The sequence below is a fragment of the Hemicordylus capensis genome, chromosome 3 (assembly GCF_027244095.1).
Source record: "Hemicordylus capensis ecotype Gifberg chromosome 3, rHemCap1.1.pri, whole genome shotgun sequence".
NCBI classification, from domain to species: Eukaryota; Metazoa; Chordata; class Lepidosauria; order Squamata; family Cordylidae; genus Hemicordylus; species Hemicordylus capensis.
This window is the reverse complement of record NC_069659.1, coordinates 302,945,325-302,967,971: the sequence shown is the minus strand read 5'-3', so window position 1 is coordinate 302,967,971 and position 22,647 is coordinate 302,945,325. Positions and strand designations below refer to the sequence as shown.

The following is a 22,647-nucleotide window of genomic DNA, read 5'->3' as shown; positions in this document are numbered from 1 at the left end:
CCGAGTTCAAACCAGACCAGCCCCAGTTCTAAGAACTGGTTTGGGGATATACTTGTAAAGGTATACTATCCAACCCAAGCACAGCATCCCTCCAGTGGCTATTGCTGGTGTCTATGTTTCTTTTTTAGTTTGTTAGCCCTTTGGGGACAGGGAGCCATATTGCTTTGGGAACTTTTGTTGAAAAGCAGTATATAAATATTCATTGTATGTGCATCATAAGGGGAATCAGGTGAGAATTCCCCTTTACAAGTAAAGGGGGCATTTCCTATCCTAAAGGCTGGAACGGGGCGAGAGAAAGGCTACCCTGTACCTTAGCAGAGGCTGTGGTAGAGGCAGCGGAGGTGGTGGAGAGACATTGCCAGTCAGGGGTGGAGATGGGGGCTCCCCCAAGCCCACCAATGACCTCCTGAATGACAGCTCAGGGTGGCTGCAGCCCGGTTCAGGCCACCATGAAAGTGCAGAGGTGAATTTCGTGACCCTCAGCATGTGTGGAGGCCATTTGTGTCACCATGAACCACAGCCAACCTGGGCTGTTATTCAAAAGGCTGGTGGGGGGCTTGGAGGAGCCCCCACCACTGCCCCCCACTGCTGCCGCTGATGTCTCTGTGCTGCATCTGCTGCAGCCTCCACTAAAGTACTGAGTACCCTTTCTCTTTCCCCCAACCCAGCCTTTAGGTTATGGAATGTCCCCTTTACTTATAAGAACATAAGAACATAAAATAAGAACAGTCCTGCTGGATCAGGCCCAAGGCCCATCTACTCCAGCATCCTGTTTCACACAGTTGCTCACCAGATGCTGCTGGAAGCCTACAGGCAGGAGTTGAGGGCATGCCCTCTCTACTGCTATTACTCCCCCGCAACTGGTACTCAGAGGCACCCTGCCTTAGAGGCTGGAGGTGGCCTGTAGCCCTACGACTAGTAGTTGTTGATAGACCTCTCTTCCATGAAGTTATCCAAACCCATCTTAAAGCCCTCCAAGTTGTTGCCTGTCACCACATCTTGTGGCAGAGAATTCCACAAGTTGATTATGTGTTCTGTGAAAAAGTACTTCTGTTTGTTGGTCCTAGATTTCCTGGCAATCAATTTCATGGGATGATCCCTGGTTCTAGTGTTATGTGAGAGGGAGAAGAATTTCCCTCTATCCACTTTCTCCACACCATGCATGATTTTATGGACCTCTATCATGTCTCCCCACAGTTGTCCTTTTTCTAAACTAAATAGCCCCAGGTGTTGTAGCCTTGCCTCATAAGAAAGGTGCTCTAGGCCCCTGATCATCTTGGTTGCCCTCTTCTGCACCTTTTCCAGTTCTACACTGTTCTTTTTTAGATGTGGTGACCAGAATTGTACACAGTACTCCAGGTGTGGCCACACCATCATTTTGTATAAGGGCATTATAATATTAGCAGTTTTATTTTCAATCCCCTTCCTAATGATCCCTAGCATGGAATTGGCCTTTTTCACAGCTGCCGTACATTGAGTTGAAACTGGATTCCCCTTTACAAGTATACCCTTGAACTGGCCCGCGAACCAGACTGGACCCAGTTTGGCTGAACCTGGAACCAGGACAGGCTGAGTCAGTTCTAATACAGTTCAGATTTCAACTGAACCAGCCAAAGGGGTTCCTTGCACACCCCTATAGCATGATGGGTGCTACCTACTACCCAGCCCAGAAAAGAAATGGGCATGCTAGTGATTTTCAACAAATGTTTAACCTTTCCCTTTCCCATAGGATTTATAAGGAAAAACACATTGATTGGATTTTGCTATGAAACTGGCAAGAAAACAAAACCATTTATGCTCATTTATTTACTTTCTGATGTCCTAAAACAATGTCACCTTAGAGAAATGTTTCATGTGACCAGTTTCTTTCTTTTGGAAGAAGCTGTAACTACTGATAGCTTCTTTATTAAACATTCCTAAAGAAAATCCACTCCATTTGGGGCTAACTGATGAAACAGAAAGCTAATTACACTGATTGAATGCATGTTTTTTACTAGACCTGTGTGACGTGGGATGGAGATAAACTTCTTTGTGTACAGAAAGGAGAAAAAGAAGGCCGTGGCTGGACCCAGTGGGTTGAAGGAGATGAAATGCACTTGGTAAGGACATAGCAAACTTTTCAATGCTGTTCTCCTCTCTCCTCTCTCCCCTGCCTTTATTTGTTCCTGTGGCTAAATGCAATAATCCACAGCTTGCTTGAACATTACATTGGCTAACTCAAGAGTAATTAAGCATTGGTGTTGTGTTTGATTTACTTCTAAAGCAATCATCTCATGCAGTGTCTTTCGTTTTTCATGCCCTTTTCACAGCCGTGTTCTAAATTCAGAAAACCTCTATATTAACTGTCTATTTCCCTGGCATATTGACTTGATCTGTTTACACAAGAGAAAGCATGTAATAGTAGTGTCCTTGACACGCGCTGTGATATAAACAGTGTATGATATGGGGATGCTCTTGCAGCCCAAATCATAGGCCATAAGTGGGAAGAAATTCTATTATGATTTTTCTCTTTTTTATTAAAGCTACAGTTATTTATAGCTTAGAAACGGAAGTGAGCGATTCTGTTTTGAAAGTATCATTTTCTTTCTAACCATTATTTCTGACTTTCCTAGATTCTAGCACCTAATAAAGTTTATTACTGCTTCTTTTCCAAGTAGTTGTTTATAGCACTATTGAAAGCCTTTCCCCACAGGAGGCTACAAGCATATCTCTGAGAACTTACTGCCTACTAAATGCATTTCACCTTTTTTAAAAGGATGTTTGCTTGATAAGCATCTGGATGAGTTGCTTGCAGGGCACTGAAGTGGTGGAATTAGATGCAACTTTCAAGCCTGAGGTTCCCTCCAAGCCAAAAGGCTGAATGGTGGTAACCGAGCCAGCATAGTTGTGGGCTGAACCTGGCAGGTGAACATACACAAACCATTACTGGGGAGCACTCAGCTTCTTCACTATCTCTAAAATAGATAACTCTTTTGCCACGGCAGACTTAAAAATGGCCCCTGCGCACTCACAGAGGGCTGGAACAGCCCCAAAAGGGGCCAAAATGGGGGAAGCCGATGGGGGGAGGGGTAGATGCTGGAGACACCCCAATTGCCACAGTAGCACACACACACACACACACACCTCAAGACCACCGAAGCCCTTGGCAGTAGTAAGTCCACCTTAAAAAATAAAATAAAATTTAATGTTGCTGGCAGCCCTGAACCAGGCCCAAACCGGTTCAAATTCAATCCAAGCTGGGTCACCTGTTTGGGTGCCAAAACCAAACATGCCAAGTCCAGTTTGAGTCTGGTTCGGATTTGAACTGTACCAGGCAAATCAGTTCCATGCACATCCCTAGCTTGCAATAATAAAGATATAATACTGTTACTTTATTTATATGGATCAAGCCTTGTGTTATAAAAATAGTGGCTGACATCCTGACTAATGAAGCATATGTGTAAAGAGCAAGGCTGCACTACTTTGGCCCACTAGTTGTTCTTGGACCAACTTCAAGTATACACTGATGGGGTCTGAGCTGTTGGTGACTGACCAGGAGAGGGATCTTGGGGTCGTGGTGGACAGCTCAAGGGATGTGCCAACCGGTTTGAATTCAAACCAGTTCGAATTCAAACCAGGGTGGTTTGGAGGTTTGAATTCGAACCGAACCAGCCATCAGGTTTGAGCTGCAGGTTCGAATTCGAACCAAACCAGGGGTGGTTTGATTCAAACCGGTTAGAACCAGTTTGTACACCCAGAAGTTGGTAGGATGGTAGCTGGCACCCAGGAGTACCTGTCACCCAAGTCCCAAAGCAATCGGAAACTCGTACGATTTTTTATGAATTTTTGAAAATTATTTTTATTTTTTCTCATAGGGTATAATGGGACTCCAACCAGCCCATTATACCTTATTGTGGAGCACCCATGGGTGCCAACAACCACCCAAACCCTGAAGCAATAGGACAGTCCTATGATATTTAATGAATATTTGAAATATTTTTAATTATTTTTCTCATAGAGTATAATGGGACCCGAACCAGTCCATATCCCCTATTGTGAAGCACCTATGGGCACAAAAGCGGGGTGGCTGGTAGACAGACAGGGGTGCCTTCCACCCACAAAACCCCAAGGCAATTGGACACTCCTCTGATTATTGGTGATTTGTTAAAGTATTTTTGAATTCCTCATAGAGAATAATTAGGATTGCAGCAAATGTATAGCTTCACGTCGGGGGGAAATGGGTGTCATAGAGTGGAGTGTGGTAGTTCCTAGAGTGGGCAAGGAAGCTATCAGAATTATTTGAAAGGAATTGGGCAAAGGGATGATTTTTAAGTGATTTTTGAAGTTTACGTGTCTTTAAGGTTTTTCTCCATAAAGAAGCATGGAGGTGTCAGCAAATGTATAGCTTCACGTCGGGGGTAAAGGGGTGGCCTAGAGCAGTGTGGGGTTGGTGGTAGTGCCAGGTAGGGGCAAGGAAGCTACCTGAATTTATTCAAAGGATTTGGGCAGAGGGCTGATTTTTGGTAAATTGTTGAAGTTTACGCGTTTTTAAGGTTTCCCCCCACTAGGTATGTCTAGGTATGTATGTTTTTGGGTGTCTGAACCGGTTTGAACCGGTTCGAACTGGTTCAAATTCGAACCGAATCAGGGGTCGGTTCAAACAAAACCAAAACCGAACCACCCCCTCCTGGTTCGAACCCAGTTCGAATTCAAACCGAACTGGGCGAACCGGTTTTGTGCACATCCCTAGACAGCTCTTTGAAAGTGTCCACTCAATGTGCGGCAGCTGTGAAAAAGGCCAATTCCATGCTAGGGATCATTAGGAAGGGGACTGAAAATAAAACTGCTAATATTAAAATACCTTATACAAAACGAAGGTGCGGCCACACCTAGAGTACTGCACACCATTTTGGTCACCACATCTAAAAAAGGACAGTGTTGAACTGGAAAAGGTGCAGAAGAGGGCAACCAAGATGATCAGGGGACTAGAGCACCTTTCTTATGAGGCCAGGCTACAACACCTGAGGCTTTTTAGTTTAGAAAAAAGATGACTGCAGGGAGACATGACAGAGGTCTACAAAATCATGCATGGTGTGGAGAAAGTGGATAGAGCAAAATTCTTCTTCCTCTCACATAACACTGGAACCAGGGGTCATCCCATGAAGTTGATTGCCAGGAAATTTAGGACTAACAAACGGAAGTACTTTTTCCACATAATCAGCTTGTGGAATTCTCTGCCACAAGATGTGGTAACAGGCAACAACCTGGAGGGCTTTAAGAGGTGTTTGGATAATTCATGGAGGAGAGGTCTATCAACGACTATTAGATGGAGGGCTATAGGCAACCTCCAGCCTCCAAGGCAGGGTGCCTCTGAGTACCAGTTGCGGGGGAGTAACAGCAGGGCATGCCCTCAACTCCTGCCTGTAGGCTTCCAGCAGCATCTGGTGAGCCACTGTGTGAAACAGGATGCTGGAGTAGATGGGCCTTGGGCCGGATCCAGTAGAGCTGTTCTTATATTCTTATGCCACCCCTACTAACTGAACAGAGAGACATCTTTTAGGGTGGTGATCAGGAGCAGAGGTAAGCTGGTGGCGGCTTGTGTTCGGCCGCCACCACAGCCCCACATCTGACATTAGGCATGAGGGGCCGGCCAGCCACACACCTGCATCTGACATCAGGTGCGGCGGCATGGTCTTCCTCCCGAACAGGGCCATGCGGCCTCATTTGGAAAGGAGATCGGCCTGCGCTGTTTTGAACAGCATAGGCTAGAGAGACTCTTCCTGCCTTTAAAGGCAGGAAGAGCCATTCCGGCCTCACTGCCAATGCAGTGCAGCCCCGTTTGGGACCAAAATAACACCCCCTGCATCTGATTTCACACGTGGGGGGCATGTCTGGGGCCACAAGGCGTGGTCCCTGAGGGTGGCGGCCCGGGTTCTTTGAACACATTCGCCCAATTGTGGCTCCACCACAGTGGTTATTCTCTTTTATTTAGTGGCAGGGAGTGCAACTGGCCCTATCCAACCCTAGCACACCTTCCCTCCAGGGGCTGTTGGTTGTGTCTACCTTATGTTTCTTTTTGGATTGTGAGCTCTTTGTGGACGGGGACCATCTTATTTATGTATTACTTATTTTTCAATGTAAATTGCTTTGATAATTTTGTTGAAGAGTGGTATATAAATATTTGTAATAGTAGTAGTATTTAGTGCATGTGTGTAATGTGAAGAACATTTCTAGCTTTTTCAACAGCTATGTTGTTTGTTGTTTATGGGTAGTAATGCTGGATGGTGAATTCCCATAACTATGCCTGACATCTTCATTTCTCTTCCCTCACAACAGTTTTATCAGTCTTCTCTTAATATTTGAATAGCTAACATCTTCATATTTTTGCATCTCTCTGAGAGTCTTTTATATATCTAGTTACCATAAAAATTATTCTGTGATGCATCAATAATTATTTTATGATCCATTGAGCTCATACACTATTCCAAATGTTAATTAATTAATCCTTTTACAATGTCTATTAAGTGACCAGCCATAAGCTTTAGAGGCTTATCCACAATTATTTCCAGGCAGCTCATTTTCCAAGTCAGCTTTTTCTAATTAATTAATGCACACATATTTCTAATGTTAACACATTACCTTTGCAAGTCCTATACCTCAACTGTTGTAAAGCCTGGTCATTCTTCAGCTTCTTCTGTATTGTGTTGCCCTTTTCTTTTGAATAGTTGGCCTCTCCACTGTTCCTTCTCCCATTGTAAGATCACACATCCCTAGTGCACAAACTCCTTAATCAAGTTCACATACACACACGAACAAAATGTGTCCCAGTATTTCTCCATTTGCTGAACCATTTCCATTCACTCTGACCTGCTTTCTCACACACTTGTACCTTTTCAAATCTAAAATGCTTCTTTTCCCCAGTTCCATTCAGTTCACTTACCCCTTTAGGTCACTCACCCCAGGAATACATTTCTGCAACTAGATTTATCTTTTCTGTGAAGTGATATCAAAAGCTCTCTTGTAGACTGAGCAAATTATGTTCATAGCATCCAGGTCATTTATGTCTTAAAAATATTGTTAGCTGTGTCCAAATGTTTCTCTTTTAAAAAGCCAAGTTTGATTTTTTCTGTTAAATCATAGAAATCTCAAGTCCTTTTTTTTTTTTTTTTTTTTGGTCAATACCAACTCAGCTATTGAGTACTGAAGTTGAAGGTCTGTAGAGTGCTCTCTCTTGCTCTCTCTTGCTCTCTCTCTCTCTCTGAGTGTGGGGAGAGAGGTTTGGAATGTACATACTGGTAATGATATATGAGAACAATGAATTATATCTGCAATGTGAAGGAAGAGATCTAAGGCTAGCTATATTTGGGCAGCAGGAACACTTGGTGTGTCTATCAGAGTATAAATAACTGTGCTTCTGCTAAAATACTGAACCTCACTTCTTCATATTTTAATCTGACACATGGTACCACCCAGACACACCAGGTGGATTGGTGACATATTTTGTACTTTAATGTCCCTATCCAAAATATAGCAAGCCCTTTCTCATGATCAGTGAGAAAGGCTTGGCGGCGGGGAAGGCAGCAGAAGCTCACCTTCCCTGAAGATGATCCAGCTGCTGGGACTGGGAAGGTCAGGGCACACGATCCCACGTGCCCAGACAGTCTGCAGGTTCCCCCGACAGAGTGGAGTTGTAGAGTTTGGGGTGCATCATGCTGGCCCTCGGAAGTATCACAATGTGCTGCGCAAGTGTGCAGTGCATTGTGGGGCGGGCAACCATCAGTGTTACAGCATTGGCTGGTGGCGCAGTGGTAAAACTGCCGCCCTGTAACCAGAAGGTTGCAAGTTCAATCCTGACCAAGGGCTCAAGGTTGACTCAGCCTTCCATCCTTCCGAGGTCGGTAAAATGAGTACCCAGAATGTTGGGGGGCAATATGCTAAATCATTGTAAACCGCTTAGAGAGCTTCCAGCTATAGAGCAGTATATAAATGTAAGTGCTATTGCTATTGCTATTGGCTGAAAGCAGCCGACACTGCACATGATTAAAAGAACAGGGCTAAGGGAACGATCACTCCTTTAACCTTGTTTAGGAGGTGGGTTCCACAATGGGGTTAGGCAGCGCTGGTCTGCTGGGATTGGGCCCAATCCCAGCAGTTCTCACACGCAGCCTAAACTGGGCTGGGTATCTCTAGCCCGGTTTAGGCTGTGTGTGAGAACAGCCTCAGTGCCTCTCATATCCCACAGTGTACAGTGACCTGTCCATGCTGCCGCAGGGCTCTAATGCCCAAAGTGACAGTGTTGTGCAAGATGGCATTATTACTGAACTCTTGTGTGATTGCACATCACATATGATTTCCATTAGAAATAATGGAAGTCGCATGTGGTATGTGATCGCATAACAGCTCTGTAGTTCCAGTATTGCCTTCTAGTGGAGCGCAATCGCTGCATGTGTTAAAGCCCCACAATGGCATAGGCAGGTCTGCAATGCCCACATTATGCTGCAGGACATTTAGGCCAGTGTGTGAAACCATCCTGAGTTCTGATTTTGCAAACAATTTTGTGTTAACAGATCTCTGTATCCATAAGATATGCGTTGGACTGTGTCCAAAGATAGCTTTCCTAGATGATGAGGTTACTCCCAAGAGAAACAGCTAGCATTTGGGTACCTGGTACTCATTATAGTCCAGGTGCCCAAAGTCCACATCACATGCAACAATGGAGGTTTAGCCCTTTACAGGATGAGCAGTCACTTCTCAATTCTGCCTCTGCCTTCTCCTCCCAACAATAAGGTCGTTCACACGACCAGCCCTACAGGGGTAGAACAGGGCTACCCCAGGTAGGGTTGGTCATGTGCAGCACTGGAACTGCTCCTGAAGTGACCTTTCAAGCTGCTTGCAGCCACTGAGACCACAAAGTGGAGAAGGGAGGAGTGACTCAGCAGCAGGAAGTTCCCCAATGGACTGCACAGCTTGCACAGTGCATTGTGGGATTCCTGGCCTGCATTCCCCTGCCTCTGGATTGCCACACCGCATGATGCCCCACTGATTATGTGGGTACGTGGCACAGCAGAGCCCAGGAGCAGCAGGGGTCGTGTGCGGGGAAGTAGGTAGGCTCCTGCCTCCCCCCCACCAGCCCTCCCTAGCACCAGAGCTGATGATCATATGAACAACCTCAGCGTGCTGAACACTTATAACAAGTTATAATTTTCTGGTATTGTGACCAGATGCTAAGCCCCCATATTTCTTTATGTTGCCATAACTTCATGCCACAGCTCTTGTTTTGTTCCCCTAGCACTGGGCACAATGTCACCATCACCTGAGGGCAGAAGTTGCCCTATTTATTTTCAATGGTTTTTAAAGACACCTTTCAGCCAAAGGCCTCTATGGCAACTTGAAAATAAATAATGGGTTGGATCCAAAGTCCTGGCTCTGTGGAGCTTCTGTTCATGGAAGGAGGGCTGTGCTCACTTCTGTGCATAAAACCTTTGTTCTGCAAATGGGAGTTCATGGAGCGAAAAATGTGGATCCAACCCATGATACAATAAAACAATTAATGCACATTTAAAACACGACAGACAGACAGACAGACAGATAGACAGACAGATAGATAGACAGACAGATAGATGGCGTACCTGTGGCTAATCCCGTGTGTGGCAGCTCTTGCAAGAGTTCACAAGCTGCCAGGAGAGGGAAAGGAATGCTGAAAAGCAGCGGCTGTCTGTATGAGAGAAAGTGGCAGTGATGGCAGAACTGGTTGAAAGGATGTGGGGCCGGAGGAAATGAACTGGCTGAAGGGATGGAGATGAAATGTAGACAGGGGCAGGGAGCCGGATCGGTTTTTGGAGGCAGGGGGGAGAACTAGGGGTGCAGATGTTCTGCGCCGGGTTAGCTAGTATATAATAAAACACTACAGCAATGAAAGAGAACTCAGACAAATCCTCCCATACTAGACAAATAACAAGTAATTTGCACTTCTCAGCAGTTATCTTTAGCTGTCTGACAGAAACTCAGAAACAAATAAATTAATTGTTGATGGGAAGCCGAGAGGTGTTCTTATTGGCCAACATGATGCACTGTATCACATTGGCATTTCTGGCCTGCTGGGGCTGCTGTACACACAAAATCCAGCCCTGGAGGTGTTGTGCAAGAGCGCTTTTGCAGTCACCTAAAACAGTGCATGCCCAGTTGGGCAGCACTGCTGCCATTGTTTCCAATAAAAGTAGCATGACAAGTGCATGCATGATGTTGTAGGTAGTTGGACAAGTTCACTCTTGCATAACACTACCGGGGCTGGCTTTTCCATGCACAGCAGCCCCAGCAGGTCAGAAATACCAGCATTACCCTGCACCATGTTGGCCATTGTTCCTAGTTGATATTGATTTTATGAAATACCATGATAAGGTTTTTAAAATTGATTTTTCCAAGATTTAAAAGTCAGTTTAAATGGGGGGAGACGAGCAACATGTAGTCTATTATCATCACTGCTATGTTCAAATGCACTAACACAAATACAGCAGATCCTCTAATTAGTGGGCTGTGGACACGTTCTCACTACAAGTATTCTGTTATTAAAATCTCATCGCTTACACTTAAGTACTTAGAGTTTGAAGCAGACATCAGGATTTCTGCATAAGGATTGCTCATCATTTGGACAAGTAGCATCTAAGAGCTGAACCGCTTTTGCTTTTTTTTAGGAAATAAGAGCTTGTGGTGTCAAGTGCAAGCAAGTGTTTAAGAAGGTACAGTGAGGAGCCTGGCCAGCCTGCTTCTGCCAGTGAGGAGCCCAAGGAGGTCGAACAGAAAGGATGAGCCTGCTGCCAAACCTAAAGCAACTGATCCCGCTCAATCTTCTTCTTGTCCCTTTTACATCTAGAAAAGAGGCTACAGCTGGCATCTGCCCATGCGACACTGGAATAGTGTAGAGGCCTTTGTTGCACGTATGATTTTTTAAAAAAGATATACTTGAATCTAAATGAACATAAAAGTTCAGATTAAAGTTAATGAAGCCTGGACTGGGTGTGCATGTACATTTATTCTATAGAAGTATGCCATTTAAAGCAAGAATGAAGCTAGCCATAAAGTTTGCAGACATACATACTCACTTGCTTATTTTCCCATTTAAACCCTGTTTTTCACAATAGCCCCAAGCGGGTAACATAAAACCTTAACATCACAATTAAAATTCACAGAACACACCTCATAAAATTAGCATATTATAAAACTAGAGCGGAGGCACAAGTGACATGTAAACATCACCTACAGAGCTTCCTCCAATCAACTATTAAAAGCCTGGCAGAACAGAGAGGTTTTAAAAATATTTTATTTATTTACTTATTCATCCACCCATCCATTCATTCATCAAATTTATATACTGTCTGATATGTGTATCTCTAGACAGTTTAAAACAACAATTTAAAACAACAAATATAAAACAGAGTTTTTAAAAAAACAATTTCACAGAATAAAAAAGTTAAAACAATTTCATGAGAGAAAATCAATTAAACAGTTAAAAATTATTTTCAGTTAAAAGCCTGAGAGAACAGGTGTGTCTTGAGGGTCTTCCTAAAAGCAAACAGAGATGGAGATGCTCTTATTTTGACAGGGAGCATATTACGGGCAGCCACAGAGAAGTCCTGGTCCCAAATCATCACCAAACAAGCCAGTGGCAACTATAACTGGACCTCTCCAGGTGATCTCAATGGGTGACAGGCAGTGTTATCTCTAAGGCATGCGCACGCTCACACATTTTTTGATGTCCACTTAGTTAATTTTAGATCCCGCTCAGGTTGGATCAGGAAGGTGCCACTCTGACTGCACATGAACACACACTGCCTCATGCTGAGGCCCAGAACAAAACTTATTGTGCACTCAGATGAAAAAAAAATTAGAGAGAATGCTGGTGGTGACAGAGTTCATGAAAGAGAAGCCACTCTCTTAAGTACCCTGGACCCAAGCCATTGAGTGCTTTATAGGTAATAACCAGCACTTTGTATTTTGCTCGGAAACATAGTAGCAGCCAGTGTGATTCTTTTAAAATCAGTGTTATACAATCCCTTCAGGTTGTCCCAGAGACCATTATGGTTTATGCATTCCGTATCCATTGTCGTTTCCAGACTACATACAAAGGCAGCCCCACATAGAGCGTATTGCAGTAGTCAAGCCTGGAGATTACCAGCATTTGCACCACTGTTATAAGGTCATTTACCTTACGTGTAGCTGACATATCAGCTGAATGGATGTAGCTGATGTATCAGCCAAAGCTGATAAAACACTCCTGAGTCCTGGCCACTACCTCAGCCTGAGAAACCAGAGTGAGTTTTGGATCCAGGAGCACTCCTAAGCTACATACCTGGTTTTTCAGGGGGAGTGTAACTCCATCAAGAACAGGCAGGTCTAAACCATCTCTTGAGGAGCCAGCGTGGTATAGTGGCTAGAGTGCCGGACTAGGACCAGGGAGACCCGAGTTCAAATCCCCATTCAGCCGTGAAACTAGCTGGGTGACTCTGGGCCAGTCAGTCTCTCTCAGCCTAACCTACTTCACAGGGTTGTTGCTTTGAGGAGAAACCTAAGTATGTAGTACACCGCTCTGGGCTCCTTGGAGGAAGAGCGGGATATAAAATGTAAAAATAAAATAAAATAAAAATAAATAAATCTCTCAGGTCACACAGTCTGTCTTATTTGGATTCAATGTCAGTTTGTTATTCTTCATCCTGCTCATTACTTCCTCCAGGCAGGCATTTAGGGAACTTATGCCATTTCCTGATAAGGTCAATATGGAGAAATAGATCTGGGTGTGGTCAGCATATTGATAATACCCTGCACCAAACCTCCTGATAACCTCTCCCAGTGGTTTCATTTAGATTAGCATTGGAGACAATATGGAGTCTTGTGGAACTCCATATTTTAGTTCTTCACTTTGCAGAGCAACAGTCTCCAAGCAACACCATCTGCAATCTACCAGAGAGGTAAGAACAGAACCACCGTAAAACAGTACCACCCAATCTGACCTCCCTCAGGCGACCCAGAAGGATACCATGGTTGATGGTTTCAAAAGCCGCCAAGAGATCCAAAAGGATCAGCACAGTCACACTCCTCTGATGATAACCAACAAAGAAGACATTAATTAGATATCACACAGGAGGCAATACCTAGACTTGGCCAAGGCTTGACTTGCTTAGATGGAAGTACATCAAGTGTCTTCAGACCACTCAACGGGCCTTTGTTCTCCCTGCAGGAAACAGGTGGGCCCAGCTGTTTTAAGTGGGCCCAGCCATTGATGATAAGGGTAACTGCTATAGACAGCATGTGTATTCTTTCATTAAAGTCGATTGCCATTTCCTTGCATGTAAATTGGGGAAAATGACAACACATTTTATAAGATTGTTCTACAATAAAATGACATTAATGGTAACAAACTGCTTGCTAAAGGTACCACAAGTAGACTGGTTTGATCAAGGCAGTTCTCTGATGAAAAATACCATAATATAGCCTCAGTATGTAGGGATGTGATGTTATAACTGTTATTCTGAAATCCAACAGATATTAGATTACATTTAACTGGCCCTATCCACCCCCAGCACAGTACCTCCAGTGACTGTTGCTGGTGTCTATCTGATGTTTCTTTTTAAAATGTGAGCCCTTTGGGGACAGGGTTCCATCTTATTTGTTTGTTATTTCTTTATGTAAACCGCCCTGAGCCATTTTTGGAAGGGCAGTATAGAAACTGAATAAATAAATAATGTTGGGTTGAAAATACATCTGTCTAAGGATGGGTTAAAACATCATGTAGAACTAGAGTTTATTTTGCTTAACTGTGGCTTATATGTCTGAACCTGTGCCACTCAACATGCCATGGTTTATTTTGGACATCCAAACCACAATCTGAAACCAAGGTTTGAAGTTGGCTTGTTTGCCCTAATCATGATTATGGCTTGTTTGCCATAATCATGATCTCATGTGATGCCTAAATCTACAATCATGATTTAATCTTGGTTTGTTTCAGTAGCATCTCCAAGATAGGGCTGAGAGAGGCACCTGCCTGTAACCTTGGAGAAGCCACGGCCAGTCTGTGTAGACAACACTGAGCTAGATAGACCAATGGTCTGACTTCATATAAGGCAGCTTCCTATGTTTCTATGAATCAAGTTATTTTTCATTTTAGAAATAATAATGTCATAACAAACTAAAGGAACATGTTTCCAACAACCTCTCCAACCAATGTAAATATTATCTATGTGTTGTTGTTGTTGTTTATTTATTTATTTGATTTCTATACCACCCTTCCAAAAATGGCTCAGGATGGTTTACACAGAGAAATAATAAAAAAATAAGATGGATTCCTGTCCCCAAGGGGCTCAGAATCTAAAAGAAACATAAGATAGACAGAAGCAACAGGCAGTGGAGGTACTGTGCTGTGGGTGGATAGGGCCAGTTATTCTCCCCCTGCTAAATAAAGAGAATCACCACGTTAAAGGGTGCCTCTTTGCCAAGTTAGCATATGTTATCAAGTGTATTGGTGCTCATGGATTCAGCCCTGGAAATGGAACAGAAGTTCTGCCTCGGTGTGGTCACTCACCCCCTCCAGCTGGCCTCTCACCCATTCATGGTTTATGGTGCTGTTTGTGTGAAGGGAGAAGCGTTTTAACCGTGATGGCTGGCACTTCTGTGAGCAGCAACCTGGATCACTTGAGGTCGCTGCTCACTGAAGTGCCAGCCATCTTGGCTACGGTGCTTCCCCCTTCACTCAAACAGCTCTGGAGCAGCTGGCTGGAGGGGGTGAGTAACAGTGCCGGGGTGGGTCTTCCAACCTGTTTTCAGCCCTGTATCTATGAGTGCCATTGCACTGGATGATGTCTGAACAGGGCTATAGATAGACCACCCACAGATATAGGACTGCAGAAAGGTCACCTGGTGCCTGAGGCAAAAGTCTTGGAGGCCTCCTCCTGCACGGCATATATATTAACTCCTTATACAACCACTATTACTCACATATGTACAGTATACCAGTCAAAGTTGTCCTGTCCATGTAATACAATTTTAACCAAATTAAATTTGTATAAAACATTGGTAATGGGTATGGAACGTAAAATGCATTCAAGTAATGCATATTGCAAGGGGCTAATGTCCCGTTAAGAAAGGGCAATTTGAGGTGTAGTAAGGCCACCTAATGGTGCAGTGGGGAAATGCTTGACTAACAAGCAGAAGGTTGCCAGTTTGAATCCCCGCTGGTACTATATTGGGCAGCAGCAATATAGGAAGATGCTGAAAGGCATCATCTCCTACTGTGCGGGAGGAGGCAATGGTAAACCCCCTCCTGTATTCTACCAAAGACAACCACAGGGCTCTGTGGGTTCCAGGAGTCAAAATCAACTTGATGACACACTTTACCTTTACTTTAAGTTGACTCAGGCATTTGAAGAACAGGTGGGAGCCTTTTAGTATTAGTATATAAGCAATTAAGTTGGAAGCTTCTGCCACAGACTGGCAGGTACACTCTCACCCTCACTCTATAAGGTAGTTTTTTTAACAAACAAATGGAGGCTATGGAAGAGGCTTAACAAAATATTGCATACAATTGTAACCTTCAGATAAACTGATCCTTAATGTAAATGTATGAACAGTTAGGAAGCCACTGATGAAGACTTAAAGTCAAAATGTGGCTGGCTTGCACAGAAGGGAAATGCTTGACTAACCAGCAGAAGGTTGCTGGTTCAAATCCCCACTGCTACTATATCGGGCAGCAGCGATATAGGAAGATGCTGAAAGGCATCATCTCAGACTGTGTGGGAGAAGACAATGGTAAACCCTTCCTGTATACTACCAAAGAAAACCACAGGACTCTGTGGGCGCCAGGAGTCAAAATCAACTTGAAGGCACACTTTACTCCATCCTACAAAAGAACTAAGGATCTAATAAGACTACATTCTGGGACTCTTCAAGACACTGTATTTTTGCCATTCACTTTGTTATGCATTTATGAACCAGATTGTCTGGCTTCATTTTTAAAGTGTTTTCATGATTTTTTTTTAGTAAATTATTATCTATTCAAATATATTCAAACAAACCTTTAGATATGTATTATTTGTTTGTACGTGATACCCCTGATCCCCATTATTCTTGTTGGTTCAGGTACACATCCTGTTAGTGCAGGGAATCTCAAACTTGCGTCCCCAGATGATGGTGGACTTCAGCTCTCATAATCCCCAGCTACAGGATGGGGATTATGGGAGTTGAAGTCCAGCAATATCTGGGGGCCCAAATTTGAGAACCCCTGTGTTGTTGAGCTGAATGTCAGTAACCCGCCTCAGCTGAAATTGTCAAGCCAACTTCAAATGTCTGTTCCTGAATCTTGGTCTGAAGTGTTTTACCAACGTTCTCCATCTAATGTTGGCAGGTTCCGATGTTGGAGAAGTCAGAGCCTGCACTCAGTGGGAACCAATGGCTCTTCCATATTTATTTATTTACCACTATGCTATGTGAAGCTACTGCCCACTGTTAAACTGTTCTTACAGTTAGCATAAGTGACCAGATGCAAAGGAGGACAGGGCTTATGTATGTTCAATGGGTCTTCAGGAAATCCTGCCTGATAAGCAGCACTGATTGTTAACATTCCCTCTTCTTTTAAGGGCACAGAAGGCACAGAAGTTAAGTCCTCCTTTGCATCTGCTAGTCACCCTCAGCTAATTTGTGGCCTTGAGTAGTTTAGAATTTGTTCCGAATATCCTGCAAGCACTACAGAAAATCAGAACTTATTATTCCACTAATTGTCTTCTCTGTGTTTGAGGCTCAAGAAAGGTCGTTTCTAATTCCCTCCAGTCATCTGTTTCATTCACAAACTCTAATATGGAAATATATAAGTATTTCAATTAACAACTAGCTGAGAAAATTCAATTGTTGGAGTCTTATTATTGCTGTAATCAGACACACAGATTTCCCCCTTGGGGATATTTGACCCAAGGGCAAGATTAGCATTGTAGTTAGTGGTAGTAAATGGCTTACTTGAATCCATCTAATGGTGAAGAAAGGATCATTTAAAAAAGATTTTTCTGACTCTCTATATTTAGATTTTTAGTATGTAAACTACTAAGGTGTTTTATGTTTGAGATTTTGTTATAAATCCCTTTAAACACAGTCTTTAATATGACCTTACACACACACACACACACACACACACACACACACACACACTCCAATCACACATGTTCCAAACCATCCAATCACCCTAGGCCAAGACTGCACAACTTCAGCCCTCCTGCAAATGTTGGACTACAACTACCATAATCCCCAGTCATTGTGACCAGTAGTCAGGGATGATGGAAATTGTAGTCCAACACCTGCAGGAGGTCTGAAGTTGTGCAGCCCTGAACCCTCCCTGTTTAGTTTCTTAAGTTCAACAAATCTCTACCAAGCATAGCTCATGAAGGACCTAAGCCTTTCTGGATCACTGTTCCTGTAGCATATGGTACCAGCTGGATATCTGGATAGACTAAATGTAGTAGGAGGGAGAGGAAATGTCTCCTTCCCCCATTTTAATGCGCCAGTCAAATTTGGAGCTATAAAGTAAAAATAAAGGATGACTGTAGATCCTTGTAAGGCAGGATTGCAGGAGGCTTGATTCTCATCAGGAGTTTGGTGAGTTCAAGAAATGGAAGCCAGGGGTTTTGCCCTTGGGAATTTAGTCTAGGAAAGGAGTGTTTGGTCAGACTTCAAGTCAGGCATTTATATTTCTTTTTGTGTGTGCTTTGTATTTTCCTAAATATCTGTTCTTTGCAACTGAGTAATTAAGATTTCGAAGTGTACCGCCCCAGAACCATCAGGACACTTTTGAAATATTCTTGCAACCAACTAAATATTTTTAAGTGTATCTAAAATGTTAAAAGCCTCAGATGGAACTAGTCTGCAATAATTTTAATTAAAAAGGTCTTTTTTCCTCTGTTCTTTCCTTTTCACAAGCCTCCAAGGGTTGGTTATTAACCCAGCAGAAGAAAGGGGGCCAAAAGGGTGCAAACATGTCTCAAAGAGAGCTTGGCCAAATTAGCCATTAACTCCACATGTAGGCAGATGCCTGGGAGAACAATTGATTTTATTCTTGCCTATTAGCATGGGGGAGCATTTTTTATTTTTATTTTTTTTGTATTTGTCCAATGCCCAGTTACAGAGAGACTCTGGACTAAAGCACTCTAGTCCAATGGTTGGATTCTCTGAAAGTCTTAGAGTGCTTGGTGGCAGCAGTAACCTACCAGAACTTCTAGGTTGACCAGAATCCTTTTCTTAACTTTCTGGGTTTTGAAAGTTAATGATTTTTAATCATTCCAGAGCTAATTGACTGAGAAAACTGCCAACAGCTGGTTAAAACTGGTTCAGCCAGTTTATTCATTAACTGACCCATGTTAAACAGATGCCTCTGGGGAGCCCACAAACCTCTTGCTTGTGGGCTCCCCAAAGGCATCTGCTGGGCCACTGTGTAAAACAGAATGCTGGACTATATGGATCCTGCTGGATCCAGCAGGGATCATGTTCTTATGTTCTTATGAGTCAGGAAAGGAAATTGCCACACACCAATATGCTACACACAGAGATATAATGAAATAATAAAATATCTTCAAAGTCTTGCTTAGCCAGATTTGAGGGGTGGGGATCAGACTTTTTAACCCACCTCTGCACAGCTGTCTAAAAGGAAGGGGGGAGTGTTACACATGAATATGACCATAGATGACAGAGCAAAAACAAAAGTCCTTTGTAGAGGATCAACTAAGAATTTCCTTTCAGCCAATCAGATCCAATTCATTGCTGATTAGACCCAGGGTGCAAAGGAGGCCAACTGCTCCTGGTGCCTACAAGACTAAGGACTCCCAACATATTATTACTAGGCTTGTGCCTGAAACGTTTCGGAGGCCATTGTGGAGGCCTCCGAAACGTTTCGACTCCAGGGGCCATTTCGGTGCTTCGGCCCCGGCGGGGGTAGTCCTTTAAGGGCAGGGGAGGGTGCACTCACCCCTCCCGCTGCATATCCCCCGCCGGCGCTCCGTTACTTTCAAGCCCCTCGGGGCGGCAGCATTTCTCCCTGCCGCCCCGTTTTCATCATCAGCCAGAAGTGGCCGGAAGAAGTAACCACGCGTGCACCCGTTGCGGGCATGCACGCGCCCATCTGCCATGCGGGTGTACGCGCGCGACGGGCGCACGTGCGGTTACTTCTTCCGGCCACTTCCATCTGATGAGGAAAACGGGGCGGCAGGGAGGAACGCTGCCGCCCCAAGGGGCTTGAAAGTGATGAAGCGCCGGTGGGCGATATGCGGCGGGAGGGGTGAGTGCACCCTCCCCCGCCCTTAAAGGACTACCCTCGCCGGTGCCGAAAGAACTTCGTGCACATCCCTAATTATTACTATTGTTATCTACTGACAACATTTGTGGGGAGGTACAGGGGAAAGGTCCCAGGACTGTGTTTTGCCCCAGGCCTTGGGTTACCTTTCCATGGCCCCGATTAGGCAGGCTCAAGAAAGTTGAATCATGTTGAATATGTCAACACTAGAAATCTTCCTCTTTGTGATATGGAATTGAATTAGCTAATTCATACTTCTTCAGCAATTTATGATTGATAAATACTTATCTAGACATGAAGCTGAAGCAAATCAAACTACAGGAAACAATAAGTCTGTCAAGCCTCCTCTCGCCACCTACCACGGATCAACCGCTATCTGTACTCCACCTCCACCTCCCTTTCCTATGTACATAGTGCATGAGATAAGAAGATATCATTTATATCTGCGAAGGTCTTTACAGCTGAAAATGAATGTCATGTAAAATGTACTACACAGAAAAGTAACTATACAAAACAGAAGCTAATGCTTGCAAACAAAATGGAAACATGTCAAAATTTAGAAAGTGCTGATCAACTCTTTATTGTGTTGGTCTGAGCACAGGTCTGCACTGCAAATCAAGACACTGGCTGACACCCCAAACTAAGTTAAGAACAGTCTTTCTGGCTCAGGCCCAAGGCCCATCTAGTCCAGCATTCTGTTTCCCACATTGGCCCACCAGATGTATCTGGGAAGCCCTTGGGCAAGAGATGAAGGCAAATCCTCAGTCCTGCTGTTGCTCCTCTGCAACTGGTATTCAGAAGCATCCTGCCTCTGAACTTGCAGGTAGCCTATAGCCAAAATGACTAGTAGCCATTGATAGAGCTGTCCTCTATGATTTTGTCTAAGCACTTTTTAAAAACCATCCAAGCTGGTGTCCATCACCACATCCCGTGGCAGGGAATTCCATAGATTCATTATGTGCTGTGTGAAAAAGTGTTCTCTTTTGTAGGTCCTAAATTTCCTGGCAATCAATTTCATGGTGACTTTGGGTTCTAGTGTTGTGAGACAGAGAAAATTTCTCTCTCTAGCCATTCTCTTCACACCATGCAGAATTTTAGTTGCTTTTTTCTAAACTAAAATGTCCTCAGTAGTACTACTCAGGAGTTACTTTAAACTACTTCATTTCAATAGGACTTCCTTGAGTAGTTAGGAAGTAAGCCATTGATAATCACTGAAATTTAAACTTTCAGCTGCTCTGTGGAAAGATATTTTACTATACCCTTGGAAGATTAATAAAATAAATGGGCATACAACAAAGTAATGGCTCACCAAATGACCCCCTTAAACTACCTAGACTTTTCTTAGGCTATTTCCTGGAAGTTGACCAATTTGCTGAATTTCCAGTGGAAAATGTTTGTTTACAGTGCAGATTCCATACAGAATTTCATGAAACAAACTCACATTTATCAGGAACTATTGTTTGACTGACTTATTTAAATACATTCATTAGAACAGTTAGTGCAGGAATAGTAGCCCTTTCTACACCATTCATATTTTACCCATATGGTTTATTTTAAAACTCTCTATTTTAATGCTTTCTTTACTTTTTCAAATATAGATATATAATTATCTGGCAATTTTTAAAAGCAGGAATAAAGTTATTTCAGAAGCACTGAGGGCTGATTCAGATGATACTTTGAAAGCCATAGCACACTTGTTATACAGTACATAGTAAAAGATAGGAAACTGCTAAATACTCTTCAAAAAATAAAGTCTGATAATCTGGGTCATAAATGTTTAATATAAAATAACTGGCAGCAATAAAATTTCTTGAAAAGGTCCCAAAATATAGTATGGTTGGTCTGTAGATCCTTTGTTCTTTTGTAGGCAAAGCCAGATGTGCTTCAACTCTGGATCTTCATTAGTGGCTTCCTAATTTCTCATACATTTGTCTGAAGGATCAATTTATCCCTCATGAGGATAACTTTTACTAGAAGTCCTTGCTCATTGTAAGTAGTAGTAGTAGTAGTAGGTGGCAGCTTTGTACTAAAACTTCTTCAAGTGGAAGCAGCTGTTTCTAGAAAAATAAATATCTTGCCATTCTGTAAAAGTCATGAATGCTCATGTTCTTTTCATCTCCTGGTACACCAGAGCAGCTTTCCCTAATTGTGTGGGAGTAATACTATTTAAACTAGTATTTGTAGCACATTTAAAGAAGTGGTTAATTCCCCACCACCACCATGCCTGATTAGGGAAAAGTGCCCTGACATGCCAGGAGGAGGAAGGCCATACTTGTTCATGACATAAGTACATAAGAACAGCCTGGTTGCATTGGATCAGGCCCAAGGCCCATCTAGCTCAACATCCTGTTTCACACAGTGGCCCACCAGATGCTTCTGGGGAGCCCACAGGCAAGAGGTATGTGCATGCCCTCTCTCCTACTGTTGCTCCCCTGCAACTGGTTTTGAGAGGCATCGTGCCTCTGAGGCTGGAGATGGCCTACAGCCACCAGCTAGTAGCCATTGATAGATCTGTCCTCCATGCATCTGTCTAAGTCCCCTTTAAAGCCATCCAAGCTGGTGTCCATCACCACATCCCATGGCAAAGAATTCCATAGATTAATTATGGGCTGTGTGAAAAAGTACTTCCTCTTGTCGGTCCTAAATTTCCCAACCTTCAGTTTCATGTAGTGACCCCTGGTTCTACTGTTGTGAGAGAGGGAGAAATATTTCTCTCTATCCACCCTCTCCACTCCATGCATAATTTTATAGTAGTAGTAGTAGTCATAGGCAGAACTGGGGGGGCAGGCTGGGCATGTGTCCTAGGTGCCACTGAGGTGGGGGCACCACACCAGTTCCTGCCACCCCCACCCCATTGCCCACCTGCCCAGCCCCAGGGCCCCTCAGCCACTTGCCTCTAGGATCCCAGCAGCCTGCAAACTGCAGAGCTCTTCTCTCCCCGCCTCTCAGCTGATCGGTGGGTGGGCGGGGCTTCCAGAGAGGCCTCCGAGTAGGCCTCCCTGAAGCCTGAACTCGGCAGGCCCCAGTAAGCCAGGAAGGAGGCTGGCAGAGCTCCCTGCAGCAGACCAGACCATCCAGTACAGCTTTTGCAAGGTAGGCTGTGAATTCCTTTTTGTGGTTACCCCCATATATAGGGATCTGCTTGCCACAGGGCTTTGATATGGGTGGTGGGGCGAGACTGAGAAGTTTCTGAATATTTAATTTAAAACAGACTGAAAAATGTGCTGGCTTTAAAAACAAAAACTATCTAAGGCCTATAAGTTGCTTGTTTCATGTCAGAAAATTACAAAAACTTCTGGAACAAATATTCATTCTTTCTTTCTTTCTTTCATTCATTCATTCATTTATAAATG

At 43.7% G+C, this 22,647-nt stretch overlaps 2 protein-coding genes across 22 annotated transcripts in view; both read left to right on the top strand.

Moving 5' to 3' along the window:
• Nucleotides 1-10,988, top strand: part of LOC128350289 (retinol-binding protein 1) — a 137,717-nt gene extending 126,729 nt beyond the window's left edge. For 15 of the 21 annotated variants that reach the window (XR_008319239.1, XM_053308331.1, XM_053308339.1 and 12 more), the window contains 2 exons: nt 1,998-2,099; nt 10,671-10,988. Coding sequence is in view for 18 of the 21 variants with exons in the window: in XM_053308331.1 (XP_053164306.1) it covers nt 1,998-2,099; nt 10,671-10,724 (156 nt within the window). In the remaining 3 variants the exon portion in view is untranslated. The remainder of the gene's footprint in view (nt 1-1,997; nt 2,100-10,670) is intronic. The other 6 variants (XM_053308338.1, XM_053308360.1, XM_053308355.1 and 3 more) reach the window with 3 other exon arrangements.
• Nucleotides 10,989-22,259: 11,271 nt separating this feature from the next.
• LOC128350291 (retinol-binding protein 2-like) overlaps nt 22,260-22,647 on the top strand; it is a 57,220-nt gene continuing 56,832 nt past the window's right edge. Inside the window, exon 1 of the mRNA XM_053308361.1 lies at nt 22,260-22,387. The gene's annotated coding sequence lies outside the window, so the exon portion shown is untranslated. The remainder of the gene's footprint in view (nt 22,388-22,647) is intronic.